Source organism: Ceratosolen solmsi, unplaced genomic scaffold, assembly GCF_000503995.2.
Source record: "Ceratosolen solmsi marchali unplaced genomic scaffold, CerSol_1.0 scaffold57, whole genome shotgun sequence".
Taxonomy (NCBI): domain Eukaryota; kingdom Metazoa; phylum Arthropoda; class Insecta; order Hymenoptera; family Agaonidae; genus Ceratosolen; species Ceratosolen solmsi.
In genome coordinates this window covers 3,827,939-3,848,401 of record NW_011948427.1, presented here as the reverse complement: position 1 = coordinate 3,848,401, position 20,463 = coordinate 3,827,939, and the positions used below count along the sequence as shown (strand labels likewise).

The 20,463-nt window shown below is 32.6% G+C and overlaps 1 protein-coding gene across 1 annotated transcript; it reads left to right on the top strand.

Annotated features, from left to right (window-relative positions):
• Window positions 1–387: 387 nt before the first annotated feature.
• On the top strand, window positions 388–18,674 carry stumps (DBB domain-containing protein stumps). The gene is made up of 13 exons (XM_011501274.1): window positions 388–846; window positions 8,954–9,122; window positions 10,253–10,640; window positions 11,086–11,382; window positions 11,930–12,065; window positions 12,312–12,502; window positions 12,808–12,880; window positions 13,161–13,490; window positions 14,548–14,982; window positions 15,901–16,014; window positions 16,104–16,198; window positions 17,312–17,552; window positions 18,151–18,674. Exons 1-13 carry the CDS (start codon window positions 762–764, stop codon window positions 18,558–18,560), a joined length of 2,964 nt encoding a protein of 987 aa, XP_011499576.1. The 5' UTR covers window positions 388–761; the 3' UTR covers window positions 18,561–18,674.
• The last annotated feature ends 1,789 nt before the right edge of the window (window positions 18,675–20,463 follow it).

Here is a 20,463-nt window from a genome sequence, read left to right as displayed (position 1 = left end):
ATAAGGTTTCTTACAAGTATAAACTCTCTAGGCTTCTTGCAATTGAACAAAAGCTACCGAGATATACGCTTGTCGTCGTTGTCACAATCATTATCGTAAGTTGCACGAGATGTTAAAGAGAGGCAACGAGAAGGAGAATCTCGCGTTAATAAAAAGCGCTTGGAATCGTAGTAATACGGCGAAAAGCGTGTGATAAAAAAGGCGGCAATAAAGGGCGACGAGCTCGTCGATCTGAAGGAGAAAGCGACACAACGGGACACATGCTTTTCTCGCTCTCTTCATTTTCGCCAATCACGGACTCCGGCTAAAGAGGCCGCGCGTCGACTAATTGCGGGCGTCGCCTTATAATTCGCCCGACGCACAAGCTCGCGCGCGCGCGCGCACACACACACACAAAAGCGCATAGAGGACAACTCGAACCGAGAACAATGGGAGTCGCGGCGATCGCGCGTTAACGGGCTCTGGTCTCTCCCCTGCTGCACTTTGCCGGCTTGCGAGACGACGACACCGGCGAACCTCGTCGTCGGCCAGTCGCCAACGGACGAGCCCGGGGACGTACAGTAAACATCATCCCCCTCCTGCTTCTCCTTCATATCGTTCTCCTCCTCCTGTTTCTCCTCATCGTCCTCCTCTCTCTAATCTACCCACGAGGCTTACTTCGACGGTGTCTCGCGGTGGATGGCGCAGTGCGAAAATCGACGCTACGTCCGATCGATCGATCGATCCTCGGGTGGATCAACGGAGCCGCGGTTTGGGCCGAAATGTCGGGAGGAAGCGAGGTTACACCGCGGCCCGCGGAAGCGACCAAGAGGCCGGATTTCCTGGATTTATCCGGTAATTGTCCACGTAAGTCCTGTGTGTGACCGAGAGATAAGATTGTGATCGGTGATTTAACTCCCAGTCGGAATTTTATGAAAGTGCACCATCTCTTGCGCGCCAACATATTAATAAGAGATAAGGATGAGCTTCTGCTTTCGCTTTTACGTAGTTTTAGTCAGACGGATTCAAAGCGTAAAGAAAACCAGCCTATCCGAATACTTTGGCCAAAATCTGTATTTTCAAGATTAAAATTGTATTGAAAGCTACAAATGAAAAAATCATGCTTCAAAGTCTGTTTGGCTTTTGCTACACGCGGATAAGGATGATTATTATGTTTCAAAACGTATTTTCTGTATCGTAAGATTTTAATTCTCAACATTTTAATTGTTTTCGCAAACATAATTAAGTAACTACGAACTTATAATCTTAGTACACCGCCAACAGTCATACAAGTAAATATCTCCTAAATTCTATAATAATTCAATAAAAAATATGTGAAAAATGATTAAAACGGATGTACGTATTTCCAAGAGCTGAAATTTATCAATCTTGAAATATCAAAGATTTGGTAAATAACCACTACTATAAGTAAAACGATTATCTACATTGCTAAAGATTTATGAATTAATTTATCAAAACTTCAGCTACAAATGAAAATTTCTTTTATAACATTTAATAAGCTAATATTAGACAAAATTTACTCACTGAGATTTTCTCGCGAATTAACAGTAATTATGTATACATAAGCTAGTGAATTAATATACTTTATTTAGATTCACAAATTTGAATGAATTGAATAAAAACTTTGAGCTATTGAATATTTATGACATAATCAACACTGAAAATTGTATTCATATCCTATTGTTATCCAATTATTGTTTTAACAAACGCATGCATATACTTGGGAAGTTTTTTTTTTAAGTATATAAGAGCTATAAAATTCATCTTCATTACTACTACAAATTATGTTATTATTTTTAAAAATAATATACGAACTAATCTGAATACTCTAGCTATTACATTAAGAAATTCATTTAAATCAAAACATTAATTATCTCGTTAAAAAGCCATTCTTTTCTTTCAAATTTTGAATATAATAAATTTTAAATATATAAATTCCACTTTTCCATACATGTTGAATATAGTCTTCAGTATTAAGTTCCCAAAATAGTTTTGTTTTTTATAAAAAAATAATGAATATTTATGTATGTCGAATTTTTTTTCTACTGCCGATGATATCACAGTTTCACATGCAACGTAGGAGAGAGAAGAACTATTTTTGGTAAAGGCAAAAAATTCTAAGCATTTAAAGAAATTTAACCAAACAAATGCGTAATTGAAATATATAAATAAATATTCGTTCAAACGTAGTCAGTGACTTGGGTGTGGTTAGTCATAGAAAGCAAGCCACCCCACAAAAAAAGGTTTAAAATAAAAAAAAAAGAAGAAAAAAAAGATATATGCCAGCATGCGTTTTGTAAAAAAAAAAATGTTTCTACTGATTGATATTGAATAGGCCAAAAAAAAGTTCCTTTTAGGATACGCGCGTCGTTAATACCTGATAGTATTAGTGAGAGAGAGAGAGAGAGAGAGAGAGAGAGAGAGAGAGAGAGAGGCAGAGCAATGAAGCAAAAGAAGAGAGAAGTAAAAGAGTTAGGCACGCGCACATATACACCCAGAAAGTGTTGAGTGGAGTGCGAGCGGAAGCGGATCCGAAAATGGAAGGCGGCGCGCGCGTCACGTACGCTCGGGGTAACGGAAGGAGCAGCAGCGCCGATTGACGGCCTCGTCCACATATCGTGCACCCGGACTCGTTATTCATTCCCATCGGGCTTCGACGGAGCTTCATATTTTCGAGATCCTTTTAACATTTACCTCGCGCACGCCTCGCGGATTCACTCTCGTGCAACCTAATAGGATTATGATTGGGTGCCTACGAACGCAGCTTATTACGCGCCTGATCGATCTCAGTAGAGTTTGACTTTGCTTTTTAAGATGTTTAAACTCGTTAATTGTACAAGTGATGATTTACGCGATTTTGATTGTACTTAAATCAAGCGATTGATGATCAAGTAAAACATATAAAGCTTTCATATACTAAATATTCACAACATTTCAGCAAATACGCTCTTGATGAGTTTCCAATTTATTTTTTTAAATATACTAGATTTTCAATTACAATTAATGCTCCTTCGTTTAAATAATGTTTGAAAGGCCTGATTATAAAACCTCAATTATTAAATAAATGTTTTTAATTATGAGGCACTAGGCTACTCGGTTCTATTTTATTATGCGTCATTGTCACGCTTGCCAATGCGACATATTTTAATTAGATTTTAATATATCGTTTACAAGTTTAAGCGTATAATATTTATTAAATAGAAAGGGCTAAAACTAAATTATCCTTCGAACTTGATAATAATTTCCTCGTACTATTGTAAGACATTGTTAAGAACATCTATCTACATTATACAAATCATATTTCTAAAAAATATAAATAAATAAACTATTCTATTTAATATTTTATATGAATAATTTATATCATTAAAACTAATATTAACTTTTTACTACAAACTTTTACGGATAAGTTTAAATGATTACGATTTAATAAAAAAAAAAATAAATAAAAAATTATTAAGTATATTACAATTGTTTGTAAAGGCAATTTATATAAGACAAATTTTTTAATTGTATTTGTTTATAATTGCATTAATATGAATATTGTAATATTTATTGAATATTTTATTAATATTGCATAAAATGTTATTAAAACATTTTTGACACTTCATGATTGTTAAAATGTTGTAATAAAAAATCTTACGAAAATTTGAAACCGTATAGTTAATATCAATTCAAATTTTTTAGCGAATATATTAAATATTGATAAAAAAAGTATATAATTCGTGTATTTGTTATTTATCTGAATATATATCACAATATCATGATATTATAATTTTTTACATTACGGGATTAGAGTGTTTCATTATTTTATAAACTTTAAACTTTAATGAACGTCGTGTCTAATCATTAGTTTTTCGAGCACATCGTTAAATGAAATTATATATAATAATGTGATCATCGCCCAATCATCAAAATTCTAATGGAATTTACTTTTCACTAATTTTCAGGTGTCAACTTAATGCATACATTAAACAAAATTTTATGCACGTCTTAAGAATTTAAAACAACCTAAATAACGCATGTTTTTTAAATCAAAGCGAAGAAATGTAGATTAAATAATTATTGATTTTGCCGATAATTTTTCAAACTGTTAATTTCTGCGAATATGAAAAACGTACCCCGCCCGCCCCGGCCCATTTAATTTAACGAATGTTAGAAAATAAGAAAACTTGGGCAACTAACCTAAATAATTATAGCATTACTGCTTAACCCGAATAAAATACGTACGATAAAAACATGCATAGCAAAAAAATTAGTAGCTCGACATTGTATTCCACTTTCGAAAATGTAATAAATGTTCCTTCGAAACGCTGGTGCGTCCATTCGCGTGTGTACATTTGAGCTTTCGACGTCATGGAAAAGACCATGATTCCTGAAAATTATGTATCGTTATCAATCGTAGTGCGCAATCTCATTAATAATGGAGTCAAGCAATTCGACCGTTTATTACACCGTACGACCATCTTCATGTCATTGAAATGTGCCATTTGTACACTAACCGCACGAGTTTTGTTCGCTCTTTTATTTGTATCACATTGCGCATACGCCAGAATGTTAATCGTTTGCAGGCACAATTAAAGAATTGCATTTCTCTATATGATCCAATTATTCACATACATTTATTTGATTCATTTATGATTAGTCTTTAACTTCCTTTTTATCGCATAAAATGAAAAAAAAAATGAGCAAATTCATAATGAACCGTTCTATCATATAATGTATTTATATAAAGTGAACATTGGTGATTTTAAGTCTCACGAAATATATAAAAAATCAATTATTTAATATTTCTTTGACATAAAAGTCTATGTATATTTTCTGTAATCTCTAATTTTCTAATTATATTACTTAACGATATTTATTGCATCGATGCAACACTATGAATTGGCAATATTGAGTTTAATATCAAAATTCAGTTGGAACATCTGACATGGAGAATACTATCTTATAACTATTTCGTGAAATTTTATAATCTACGTACGTTAGTTGGAACTATGTCTTTCCTATTGTCGAAAATAAAAAAAAAGGGGGGGGGGGATATCTTCCTGATCATATACAAATGAGCATGAGAGATGGATAAATAAACGGGGCGAGATGCATACGGTTGGCGCCCTGTTTCCGGAATAGAAAGTGTAGACGTACCAGACGATAAAAGACAGTGATCCGAACTCGCGAGCACATGTGCCATTCTAATAACAAGAAAATAAAAATGTTCGAAGATATACAGTTGTAGAGTCGTCGTTGTCAGTGGTGTTGGGGAGGCAGGTGTAGAGGGGATAGAACCACGTGTATACATAAAATGGACAATCTAAACATTAAAAATATCATTTTCGCGCCATCGTGTTTCATCGCGCTTTAATCCCTAATTGTTGTTATAAAATAGAAACTTATTCATTAATCTATTGAGAGTCACAGTCATATTTTAATATTAATAATAACTATTTTTGGGAATAACATATATATATATATATATATTGTTTTTTTTTAAAGATTATGAACTGTTCAGACTATAATTTTTCATTCTTCTTTAATGGTAGGGTCGTGGAAATATGAATGAAAATTATTTTAAATCGGTTTTTAATTGTACAAAGAGTACGAAGAAATCAATATTAACAATAGCAGCAGAGACTTATCTTATGTTTAAATGCCGATAAGAGCAAATAGTGCTATTATGGTTCTTCACATTCTATGTATCTCAATTTTATTAATTGCAACAATCAAAATTAATAATTTATAAGTATAATAAATATTGAATTGACATCAATATTATAAATATGTATTGTGTATTGGATGATTCAACGTCTTTATTTTCTTAGCTTTTTAACTCGACGGCTTTTTTACCCCGAGAAGTTATTAATTAATGAACGGAAACATATAAATGATATTACTTATGTCACGTAAGGATAGATAAATAGAAAATCTATGCTATTTAACGCTATTATTGGATTTACTATGCTCCTATCTACATTTACGTAACAAATAAATCGCAAAAGTAGCGAGTAAAAATGCGATAAAGTAAAATGCTCCACTTCTATTTTACGCGCCAAAATTCGGATTATCGAATTATGCCTTCGCCTGTATCAAAGAAAAAAAAATACATCTCCTCGGACATCCTTTAACTTAACACCACATTTTCAGCAGATCGGGTTTCGTACACGTACACATAGTTTTGAACGAGAAGAGGAAAAAAAAGTAGATTACATGAGGCACTTTGCTGATACGAGGGGATGGGAATTCGGGAGGTAGCTAATAAAATATTTAGCTATACGCCCCACTCATTTTACTCGGAGTATATTTACCGAAACCGTCTTGTGAAATATATAGCATTTTTACAAGCGATAGATTCGCTCGAAGCTTGATGGAACATCTCATTTTTAGATGTACAAGCATAATCTTTCGTCACGTGATGGTTTTCGTGAGCATCGATCGAGGTCGAGTGTGTCTATAAGCGAAATAGGTAGTACTACGAAACAAGAGCTCTCGTGCGATTTCATAATTTATTGATATGATGGATCGTACTCTAAATTCGCTAGATTGGAATTCCAATCTTAAGAATTAATGATTCTTTATTTTTTTAATAGCCCTAACGAACCTCATCAATGTTACGTAATTGAATTGATAGCAAATTGTTGAGTATATTTACGAGTTGGTCTATGTAAACAATTTTATGTCAAAATTAAACGAAATTTATGGCAGATTACTTGAAATATCAACGTTTTGTGATTATAAGTTTTGAAAAATTATGGCTTTGTGTATTTAGCTATTTAGCTATTTAGGCTATTATCCATTCAAAAAACCCGACTAAATAACTAGGAAAGTAATATAACTGGGTAAATAGTTCTGAAGCAAATTTCGAGGAAGACCATTTTGAAGCAAAACGTCGAAATGGAAAAACGTCAGCGTGCCGTTAAAAAACGAGAAATCATAAAAATAATACATATGCGTATCGGTAAGGCAAAATAAGCGAAAAATCTCGATCTATAAGTCTCGCAAGCATTAATAGATAGATAAAAAAAAATTACCTATACTATCGTGCGTTGACTAAGGTTTTGCACGTCGGAAAAAAACTCCATTATAGCGATTGAATCGACAGGCCTGCCTCTGTGTAACTACGGGTAGTAAAGGTCAGAAATAGGACAAGGGAGTGAGTGAGTGAGTGAGAGAGAGAGAGAGAGAGAGAGAGAGAGAGAGAGAGAGTGAGACAGGAGTGTGATAGGGCCGGGGAGGGGGCTCCCTGTGTGTATGCTCTTGCCCTAAATTATCGGTATGTCGTGTGTCACTTACAGCGGCTGGGTGTGGCCGACAGACGCCTCGCCCTTAAATGACGCGGCTTTCCACGTGCAAAATGAGTTACGTTTATCTATACAAAAGCGGCAATTAATTTCTCGAGTGCTCCTGCGCTCCCTTGAAAGTATGGGAAATCGTATTATTGCTTGTCGTTGCCTGGTTCTGGTGGTGAAGAAGGCGGTTACACGCTCAACATTGAAAAGTCATTCAATAAATTAGTCTAAGAATAAACTAGAGTACAATTTCTTTTTATAATTAGTTGTATTAGTAATTCATTTATATGGAAAATTATTTAGATATACTTCGTTTTTTCTTTTAATATCTGGATGTATTAAAATCATTTTTCATATACAAATGATGGATTTTATGGAAAGAATCAACTTTTATTAGTTAAAAAGATTTTATTATGCTTACAACACTATAATTTATGATTTGACATTTATATAACATTGACTTGCTCTGTGCACTCGGTCTATTTATAAATTGAGCAATTTTGAAAGATCGTTAATACTTGGTTTTGTGCAAAAAAAAAACAACAATATCCTATATATTTGTATAGTACATTTAAAATATACGTTAGAAGTATTTTATTTCTCATCTGCTACCTTTGTAAATAAAAAAAAATGTTATTTACATTTTAATATACACATGAAAGGTAAATAAATGTAGCAATTCCTATTAAAAATTCCTTTATAAGAATGTAAAATATTTTTGAAATACCATTAAAAAATACTATTATACAAATAGTCTATGTGTTTATAAAAATATATTAATTATTTTGATCCTAAAATATGAAAATACTTTTAAAAAATGCTATCAATATATAAATAATTAAACTCATATTTTATAATAAATTATAACATTTAATTTAAATAGAAGTATCAAAATGTCTCTTCCATACGTGAGGCTGAAAAAAATAATACTTGTTTTTCTAAAGAAATAAATGAAAATTGCAATCTACACAGTTTTAACATATGTGTCCCATATTATATTCCTTTTTTATTCATAAGCTTATAATACTAAAAAAATGTTCGGCCAATCCCTTTTAGAGTCTATATAAAAAAGATACGAAAGCATAATAAAATATCCTTCATACTATCTAATATATACGCATGTATTTGCCGAGGATTATTTTCAGGTAACACAACAAATATATTTATATAATTATTAAATTTTAATATGAATTATTATTTTTGTTGTAATGTTCACGTATTAATAAATTAATACAAGTACATAATATTAAATATTTTATTAATCAAATTTATAATAATGTTAATATGGAACATATTAAAGATAAAGGGTATTGGATAGAAATTTGAATAACTATTTCCAGAAATATTTTTCTCAAATTATATGCACCTGTATTTTTGTATTTTAATTTCAAACGTCATTTTGCACATTGCATAGCCTTTTTAAATATTCATTAATCTATCAGCTCTTTTATGCTTCATTATTATGGAAAAATACTTCAATGTAATAAAAATATGTCATACCCTTGGATACGGACATAAATACGTGTTTTTTTTTTTTATTTCAGAAAATAATTGTATTTCGTGAGGGACATAGTTTGGTAACTTTAAACACCAGATGACGGATATTTTTTCACTGATAATTAAAACTTGGATTGACAAGAAAACGCTTATTCGTCGTTCTCTAAAATTTTCAGGAACTCGGCACGCGCCAGGGCCATGCCCAGGATCAAAGCCCCAGGATACTATCGCTAGGGATGACGTCATCTTCATCTCGAGTAAAGACGACGCCTCGACCCTGTGGGTAAACTACCTGACGGCGAGTTTCGAGCAGATCAGCCGACAACAAGGCAGACCGCCCTTTAGGTGCGCACAAAACATTAATCTCACGTCTGTTGTTTTTTCGTTCAATGTCATGGCTGGCGTTAAGTCACGTAGATTGTTGGCCAAGATAACCGTAATCTCTTGTGTCAGGGCTCAGTCACTCTTCCATCTTCCTTTTGCTTTTATGTGAGGACTTCGGATTGTGAGTGGGATGAACGAGGTGTACTATATAATACAAAATGAATCAACGTTTATCCGATCTAAATTTTGCCAATTATTCTTCTAAAGTTTTATTGTAACGACTGATATTTAAATTCATCGGCATTTTGAAGATAAATTATTCGGCTTACGGGAACAGCAATTATGCTAATTTGATATTTTTAAATTCATTCAAAATCTTCAAATTTAAATATTATTATTATTATTATGCAATTTTTATAATGAAATATATTAAATAAGCAAATATAAAATGAAAATATATCAAATGAATAGTATGTTTTTGGAGACAATATAAATGTAGTCGAAATTTCGCGCGATAATTTATATTTTCATTTTAAGTGTTTAAAAAAAAAAAAAATAAATAAATAAATAAAGAAATAAAAAAATTATATTAATAATTGAATCACATTGAAAATTATTCTTTAAGCGTATTAAAGGTAGTGCAACAGTTTTCCAGAGTAATATATCCCCTGTAAATCGCAAGCATATTTTTATTTAACATTATCGTACAGCGCAAATGACCATTTCATATTTTCCGTAAATAATTTCTTAAAATCAAGTAAGAAATCTACGAGTCTAAAATAATATTAATTAATAAATCTAATATAATAATAATTAATAAATAGAATAAACTAATATAATCTAATATAATGTAATCTAAAAACATAATATTAAATTTATTATGTAATAAAGAAAATTTGAAGAGTAATAATTTCAATAAAATTGTTTATGAATAGGGAATGGATGAATTATTGGATTGTCGATCCAATAAAACGACACTTATCTAAACTATCCATATTATAATATGGAATCTCTTTATTATTATCACTAAATTATGATATTTATAATACTCTACTGCTAAGAGACCACCAACGTACCAACAGCTTCAGTCCTTCATTCATTGAAGCGCACGACATTTTGCCTCCAATCCTTTGTTTTCTGTCCAATCTCAGAGTGTCTCAGATCACGTTCGAGGACCCTCTACTTCCCGGTACGGATTTCAAAATCCGTAACTCCCGGCTGCAGATCATCGTGGTATGTCCGGTGTTTCTGGAGCGCGCGGCCGAGCGACCTGAGCACGCAGCCACGATAAGCCGGCAATTAAGTACCGAGCGCGTCCTCGCGATGATGCTGGGTGTCCAGGACATCCATCTAAATATGGAGCACCGGGCGGCCCTCGTCACGTACCCGAGCTGGCGGAAGTTCTTCGTGAAGGACCAGGATGAGACGTTCGTCGGGCAATTTTTGGGGGCGGCGGTTGCCATTCTCGGCACGGCCATCGCCAGCAATCTTAAGAATGACAAGACCGCCTTCTCCGTGCACCCGAAGAAGGTGAAACTGGTGAGTCAAGGTGAATTCCAGATTGACTCGCTTCGCTTTCATCGAGGAAGGAGCGCATTTGGAATTCCGTTCGCGTTCCCCTTCTGCTCGCGTTCCCCTTCTGCTCGTGTTCCCTACCAGCACCGGGTCGATGAATGAGCGCTCGGTGATTTATCCGCAGAGTAACAAATGTGATTATAATTGGTGATTCTCCCCCAAGTTATTTACGAGAGCAAGACATATAAGCTCCTTTATTTCTCAATTATGACGACGATTAGCCCTATTATTAAGCTTGTTATACAAATCCTTTGGTTTCTACCTTATCTTGGAGGCTCTAAGAAGCCTCGGCCCCAATGTCACGCGATACGTTGCCACTACTTAAAGCCGTTTGAGCCCTTCGTATTACGTCAATGAACAGCAACTCCTAATACAAGCTTGACTCTTTGGGCCCGGTTGGCAAAAACAGGGCCAAAGCCGAGTGATCGCGCTGCTGAACGAGCCACTGCAGACAGATGACAACGTGACGGTAATTGTCGACCGATGCGGCGAGGCGATCGAGGTGGGACACGTGAAACGGCGCAACCCGTACACCCTGCAGTTTTCCATACCGGATCGCTGCCTCGAGGTCTCTATGCTCGTCGGGGTGAGGATCGCATGCAATGGCGCGCCTCTCGGGGTCAGACAGGTCAAGTGCGAGAGCCGGCTGCGCGAACTGGACCAGATACTCAGGGCCCACGACAATCCTCTCGAGTTCATGTGCCAAGTAAGGACTTTCATAGCCTCTTTGTTGCTCTTTAGGGAATTTAACTTCATTTTTTTAATACGTCAAATGGTACGTTTCTTGCGCGTTTTTATAACAGTTGACTACTGTCGCTAGAGTGCCTGGCATAATTAATACAATGAATTCTTTTGAACGGGACTTGTAGACGAACGAGTAACGCAAGCTCGTTCAGAATGATATTGAATTATTATGACGGTGAGGCTTTATGATATGAATACTTTAAAAATTGATGTTTGAAAATCGATGCTTTCCTGCATTTTGTTTTAACTTTGGTTTAACCGGAGAGGCAAACGATACGAATTTGTATTTAGTAGGAACGTTGCTTGGCGCCAAATTATTTTCGTAATGTACTTCATTGATATTCATTTATGTTTTAATTAATGTTGAGTCACAATAACCCACCGTTTTCTCATACGGGAAGCTATTGATATTCGAAAAGTGTACTATAGCGTATAATAATTCTTAATAATATTGCGATTTCATGTTTAATTTCTTTTTTTTTTTTTTTTTTTTTTTTTTTTTTTTTTAGACATTCGGCTTCAATTCTGGCGATAAAGAGCAGCTAGATAATTGGATGGTGCATTCGTTTCAAAAAAACATACCACCGCACTTTAATCTTCTCTCAAATCCAACAAACGATCTTCAGCTCTCGAAGAATCATTCGAGTAAGTAATTCCAAATGTAATTTTCTATTCCTTCTTAAATACCTTTACGTTATATTCTATGTCGCTTTAAATTGCTAATTGCCATGTCTAATTTTATTAAAAAATAATTTCAAGTTTTTACGATATAAACGCATGTGTCTTTACTTCAATTTAGTCAAAGAATGCTAAATTAATCATTGACCCAACCGATCGACTTTCCAATAATTAACGATCATAACCTAAATTTTCCCTAATAATGTCACCCAGGTTCCGAAGAGAATCCCACCCTCTTGCATTTTGCCGCGCGCTTCGGTCTCGAGAAGCTCGCGTGGCAGTTGCTCGAGTGTCCTGGTGGCGACGTAGCTTGCGACATGAAGAATGCTAACGATTTCACACCCGCGGATCTGTCCGAACAGGCTGGACACGTTAGATTAGCCCATCAGCTTCGCGGCTACATGGTAAGTAAATTCAAAGGCCTGAACAATCGCAATTGAAAAAAAAAACAAAAAAATGGGGGAGAACAATTATAGCTCATTATTCGTTCATTTTCAATTTTCAGTCCTTATAATAATTAACATACATATTTTGGGGTAAACATTTTAAGAAATAAAAAATCTTATTAGTTTCGTTATAAAAAAATAAAGCATTATTTTTCAACGTTATCGTATTTTGACAAATTATTACTTCTTTTCATATTGGATTTCTACGTTTTTTTTTTTAATTTAATTTAATATTTTTTATGTTGTTTTTTGTTTTTGTTTAGCAAATGAACGAATTTTCAAACATGTACAGCTATCTAAAGGTGATGAGTGAAAATACAAATGGAAACGCAAATGGTAAGTATGTCAATCATATTTCCTATCATTTTCCCATCAAATAAGAAAAAATTATTAATTATTAAATTATTAATTATTAAAATTATTAAAAATTATTAAAAATTATTAAAATTATTAATTATTAAATTAATAAATTATTAATTATTTCAATTATTCGAAAAAATTAGTCTATGACGTTTATTTAAATGTCTTTCCTAATGGTTATCGCTCTTACTTCCGCATAAATATCTGCATATTTTCCCATCCAAATAATACATAAATTAAACTACGGTTAAATTAGGTTTTCGCGCGTCCTCCCATCAAAGCGAACGACTGACAACGACCGAGGAGGAGCCCCGACAGGCTTCACGCCAAGAGGACTACTGCCGACCTCGACCCCTAAGTGAGGCGTACTCGGTACCGCCCATGGCGCGACCCGTCCCCATCACAAGCCAGCAGCAGCATCAGCAGCAGCGAACCTTCCCCGATTACTCGACGCCGCCGCCTCTGCCGTTGCCGAACTCCCCAGTTGCCGCGGACTCGACCCTAGCCCCAGCCTCGTCCACCACGACCCTCGACCCATCCGGCCTTGAGCTACCCTTACAAGGTTACATGCAGATGAATCCTACAGGTTTGTCGTGACAGACTTGTTTTAAAGAGCACTTTTGCATTTCACTTCCCTGTCAACTCGCCATTCGCATTAAGCGCTCGCTTCATCCTTTCCATCAATTGTATTTAATTCATTTACGAGACTTATACGCGAAAAAGGGCTACAAAAATCATTAATTAATTCTTGACCATTGGGCACTCTTGAAGTTCCCTACGTCTTCCATTATTTTATTCCAAATGCTATGACTTTGGCAACATGCATTTACTTACTACCATAATAGTCTTTTCCAAATAGTCCTACAATTACAAATCGGTAAAATAATCGGATATTCTAATTACGGTAAGATGCCGAAAATTCTATTAATATTATGTAGAAAAAATTAGCTTTATTTAATGCGTTCTTTTTTTCGAAATTTTCTTGATCAATGTTTCACTTCTTAGCACTAATCAACAGGAAATACTTGAAACTTCAAAAAATTAACTTAATCAGATTTAATATATATTAAACGTTGGGAGTATAAAATACATTCATTATTTGTACAAGATATTTTAATCTAATAATCTGTGAAAAAATGAACATTTTATTTATAATTGTTTAAATTCACAATTGAATCGCTTAGCTCCTCTCTAACAAGTGAAAATTGAAAAATGAAAACATATTGCCGTTCAAAATCGACAAATGAAAGAAATACAATTTAGTAGAAAAAATATATTTGTAAAAATATATAATATTTGCAATTTTATCAAAATCCATATACAATAAAACATATATAAGAATACAAATTTAAATGTAATATTTAATTAATTATGTTTTTAAGAATTAATATTTATTTATAATATTCTATCATAAATTTAAATGAAATTTTATGTTTTTCGAAATATGTTTTTTGATACAACGCAGTTATTTGTGTAACGTCAATAATATCAAATTTAAAATTAACAAAAGGAGTTAAATAATTGAGATACATTCATTATGTGAATGTACAATGGGCTGCCTTTGTTTTTGCGAAACATTCAGAAATATTGAAACGAATATGCAAAAATTAAATTAAAACCCTCTCGTTGATTTTGCCACTCAGGTTTCCGATCACCCGACTCGTCTGTCTCCACGCCGACAGGCTTATCCTCTTCCCAGCTGATTACCCAGCGCTCGGGTACCGAGACACCAACAAACGATGTGAAAGGCGAATACGCCAGCAGCGATCAGCTGAGCAGCAAATCCAGTTTGGGCCGCTCAAGCCAATCGAGCAATAGATCGCGCGAATGTCCCCAAGATGAGCTGCTCGAGATTATTACGGACTTCAAGAACAATGTGTTCACCATCTCCGAGGTGGAGCGACTCGTGGAGAACTGGAGGAATAGAAACGACGTCCAGCAGAGCTTCAGAGACAAGCAGCGCCAGCTGTCGGCTATGAGGGACGAATATGAGAGGATACAGAAGAGAATGAAGGACGAAATGAAGGCCCCGACACCCTTCGATAGAATCAGAAAATTCTTTACCAAGGGAAAGAAGGGTTAGTGGAATGCGATTTTTTATTTTTAATATAATTTGTATAGCGTAATATTATATTGGAAAATTATTGAGAAGGAAGGATTTTTTTGTTTTTGGTTTATTTAATACTGAATAGTTTGCTCAAACCTAATGTTGGAAAAAATTTTTCCCTATCAGCCAATAAAACTTATAATTTAAATATAACATACCATCTTAAATAAAACTGTAATGTTACCGTCTATCCCGGCGTAATCGAATTTCTGACAGAAAAATTCTCAAGTACAATTCAAAATATTGGAACATCAAAAATGCTTGCATTCGTGTTGAAATATTATCAAAATCTCTTAAAGTCTTATTTTAATTAACGAAGGGTCCATAAACAGAGATCGAAAATTTGATCAGCCTAGGAACAACAAAAATCAAATCGAACAATAAATAAAAGCAGATATCCATATTATCGGACGTTGGTATCTTGAACAAATAGTTTTATATAGCATATTTCAAAAGTATTAACAATTGAACAGATCGAAGATTGGATGAAATGTGACAGTTGGAAAAATGTTCTACAATCAAATATAATTAATCATCTATTTTATGCATCACTAAAAGTTCATTTAAAAAATGCACCTTAAGAATATTTATAGCATAACAGATTAAATCATATAATAATGATAATATCTAGTACGTTTTTATTTTCATAAAAGATACGTCATTTACGGGCTTTGGTTATACACTAAGGTTGTTGTCCCAGATAGATTAAATTGACCGTACGTCATTCTTATTTTAATAAAAAGAATATTGAATCAATTAACTATAATATGTAAAATATAAGTTAAAATTAATAATAAATGGAAGTGCATAAAATAGTTAATAATTTATGAATAGTATTAATATGGTCGCAATACAATCCAAAATTATGTATTTACTTCTTTTTATTTAGAATTAAAAGATTCGATGAATGTAAATGAAGATCTCGGATCAAGTAAACAAAATTGTGTCGGGAATTTGGCTGATCGTCGTCCTGTTAGCAGCCTAAGTCTTCACAGTGTTTCAAGTATGTTTAAAATAATTTTAAATGCATATATTTCTACTGCATATTAACACAAACTAAATCTAAATAAAATAAATTAAATGTTTTTTAAGGTTCATCATCTTCTGGCCGAATGAGTACTGTAAGTGGATGCAGTGGTACCAGTTTAGGAGACAGTGGCACACATTCCGATACAGAGGATAGAAGGGTAAAATTTTAATATACAAAATACAAAATTATAAGCTAATATTGTATTTAATTACTATTTTATTTAATAATTAAAACATTTGACTATTTTAAATTGTAAAATTTTATGCACGGTCATTTTTAATTTACTACAATGATAAAATAATAATAAAATTCTCATTACTATTAATAAAATAAAATTAATATCGCAATTCATATTAATAATTATTATTTGCACTCTCATTTATATGAACATATATAAATATTCTATTAAAATGATATATTAAAAATTAACCTTAATCGTTTAATCAACCTAATAAATTGATTAATTGTAACCAAAATAACTTTTATATCTTTGTATTTTCAATACAACATGATAAAAAACTCATTTAACCTTAGTTTAATAAATTTAGAAAACTTATATAAGTTAAAAAACTTATTGATCGTGAAATTATTAGGGTCACGCATAAAAAGACCTTATATGAAATTAGTTTTATTAATATTACACGGCTAATTTTCATTATAAACATGTATCTATAAATATACGAAGTAGCAAGATCACTTTGAATAATTATATTTTGTCAAATTTGAAAATTTTTAAAACTAATATACTTGCTTAAAACTCTTTAAAATTTAATTCTCCACAGCTTCTAATACTTTTTATGTGAATTATTTAAAAGCTTGAATATTTGTTTATATGAATTTTAAATGAAGTTCTATATTTAAATTATTCTTGTACTTTATGTATTAAAAATTAAGCAAATAAATGTGAAAAAAAGATTATTGTATATTTTCATAAATTTTTATTTTTTATCAAATAATAAAAATCTACCATTTTTACATTATAATGGCACAAATTAAGGGGAATGAATCATTACTTAAAGACGAGTAAGCGCATATCTGCGCGTATACATAGGATATGAATGATAGATAGATAAAGAAAGAGAGAGAGAGAGAGAGAGAGAGAGAGAGAGAGAGAGTGAGAAAAGATTTGATTCATAAACAAGTAGAAATAACGAACCCTTGCTTTTTAGCCACTCCCGAGTGTTCTGATGTATATATATATATATATATATATATATATATATGCAGCAGGAGTAAATGCACATGAATTATGGAAGTTTTATTCCAACAGCTGCAGCATCCGGCTTCGGATGACAAAGTCGTGGGTATCACAAGCTACGAGATACCGCCAGCACCCAAACCCTTCCATACTAGACTGCAACAGCAGACAGCGAAATATGCGCCAGGGCGTGTGGGTTGTACTAGTGTCAACAACAGCGAACTCGACCTCCGGGCAGTTAAATCGTCACACCCGACTGCCGACGACAAGGAATACTACATCTCCTTTCCACCATCGGGACTACCCGTACATTGTAAGTACCGATAACGTTCGATCTCACTAAGCTTTCAGACTATTATAAAGCTGAAAAGAGAATGCAAAAGGCAATCGTAATAATACTATAAATTTAATACTTCTAAATTAAATTACTTGAAAATGCATTTGAGTTCTAACATTCAGTATTCTACTTAACATTCGAAATTCCATCTTATTTGCGAATAACAGAGTTATGAGTAACGACTGTTAATTTACCGTACTGTAGACGGATTAGGTAAACATTAAATTTTATATCGAAGTTAGGAACTCAAAAGAATCCTCATAAATTAAGTAGTTATTTTTTTTTTGTTTTTTTTTTGTTTGTTTGTATGCGTGTGTACGTGTGCTTAGAAAAAAAATGCTTACACCTCGTTCGACTATTATATCGACTAATGTGAATAACATCGAGTAGATAAATCTTTTAAAATTTTGTTATTTATAAATGAGGAAGGATTCATTGCAAATACTTATTTTCCGTAATTTCGTTTGTAACATTTAATTTTAAAGATCGTTGTATCATACGCATTATTCTAAGATAATCAAACGATTTATATATTCAGACATAATAATTATTTTCATTTCTCTCTAATCAACAGCCTTCAAGGCCCACTTACTAGGCAATGTACGTGAGCTAAAAACGCCGAATTCTCCGATCGATATGTCGAGCTCAAGTACAATCCATGACCTGGACGGCAGCGGCAACTACGCAAATATAAGCCCAATCCTAAAGCCACCACCGGGACTATGCATACCATTCGAGTACGAGAATGTATCGGGTTCCGATTGCCACAACATTCTCACAATCCAGCCGGAGATTCACGCGGAACCGAGGGCGCATATCACAAAGACCGAGACTCTGAGCAATCTACCTGACTATACGAACGTTCAGGTGGCCGCTTCAGAGGAGATAGCCAAAAACTTTGGGGTGACACTGAAGAAGCTACCGGGACCACCGGTGCCACCCCGCTGCGAATTCAACTTTGCATCCAAGGTTACTGACGAGTGAGATCGAAGTCAGCGAAAGATTCTTGACCTCTTGTGTTTTTCGACTGCGCGTCGACACTTGTCGTTCTTTTTTGAAACCAGTGACACTGAGCTTTTTATGAGCGTCTTGCATAGCGCTCCGCGAATCAACGAACGATAATTTTTATTGCAGTAGTATAGAATGTTAAAATAACAGCATTAAGAGGAATATATGTGTATGTAAATTCAAATCTCGTATCATTCACAAGTGCATTATTCTTGCAATTTGTCTGACGTTTTTATTCGACCATTTGTATTTTTGTATATGATTATTATCGAAAGTTGTACAGGACCGAAACACAATTTTGTTTTGCGGTGCAGCCTCAACATTTATGTACAAGTGACTTTTCATTCTTATTTTTATCGATATTAATATTTGTTTTTATATTAGTGTTGTAATCGTAATTGTAAAATTTTTTATACGAACTTTTCAGGAACACTATATCTTTCGACACGCTTTTCACAATAATTTCTCATAATATTGTCTATGTTATTTTTTTTTTTTTTTTTTTTATTTTTAATAAAATTAAATAGTAAATTCATTCTATATGAAATTGCATTGTAACTATAATGATATTGTTTAAATAAATTTTACATGTTTATGTGTATACATATAATTATTTTATTGAAATCACTAATTTTTTATTTACCATACAAAAATACATTTATTTTGAAAAAATAAAAGTATAAATTAAGGATTAGTATTATTTTTTATTATTATTACTATTAGTTTAGCATCCAAATACAATGTAGAATATAAAGCATATTTAAATTTATATCTAAAAATTGCTTTTCTTAATACTTTTAAAAAGAGCTAATGATATAAATAGTATACTACTCGTTCTTTTAATTGTGCAGTTTTATTTAATTTAAGCAAACATTACTGCTAATGCTGAAAGTTTTTTCTAAAGATAAAAAGATGAAATTAATCTATGTAAATTAATGTGGAGACACATTAATGTGCAGTTTATCGAGATTTTAAATATAATTTTTATTTTTAACTTATAGTGATTTAATAAAATTAAATGAAACTATGATAACTGTTTTAATTTGAATTAAATTATGATATAAAATCTAAAGTGTTAGATAACCTACGACATATTATTCTCTACATTGAATTGAAATATTCAGTGATAATCTCGATAGGTATTCTTATAATTAAAATGTTTAATTTTAATTAAACAATTTGAATCTTTTCAATATGAAAAGTGATTTTTTATTTTACTCAATTTCACTCAAACTTTCACAGATTTATATAAGATATACATATAAACAACGCAACCTACGCAGTATGCAAATACAATTGGATAATTGCTGCAATTGAACTTAATTTTATGAATAACAAATTGAAAGTTTTAAAAGAAATATATAAACAAATGTGATATAATTAAAAAAATTTAATATGTCGGAATATTAATTCAAGATATTCAGGTATGTAATTAATACTCTAAACAATAAAATTATAAAAAACAAAAATTAGTTTATTATTATATAATAAATATTATATCAATTTCTCTCTTATGATATCTATTAAGGTAATTTATTAAAATTCTGTGTATCTGAGGCATTAATATTTTTCATCACTTTTTAATTCAATGAACCTTTTGTTTCTAAATGTTCATATTATCAACTTTAACATTCCGCCCTTTAATTAACGATTTAAATACTTTCAAAACCCAATTTTTCTAACATCACTTGATTGTACAACAAATTTACAAAATTATCTTTTAAATGGCTTGAAGTCGATCCACCTTATCCACATACAAATCTCGTCATCTAATTAAATAAATTCCTATGTCATTTCACTTAATGAAAGCCCTTACATTAAATTTATCAGAGCTGTACCGCATCATCGAAATGTCTAACAAATATTTTTTCAGGAATGC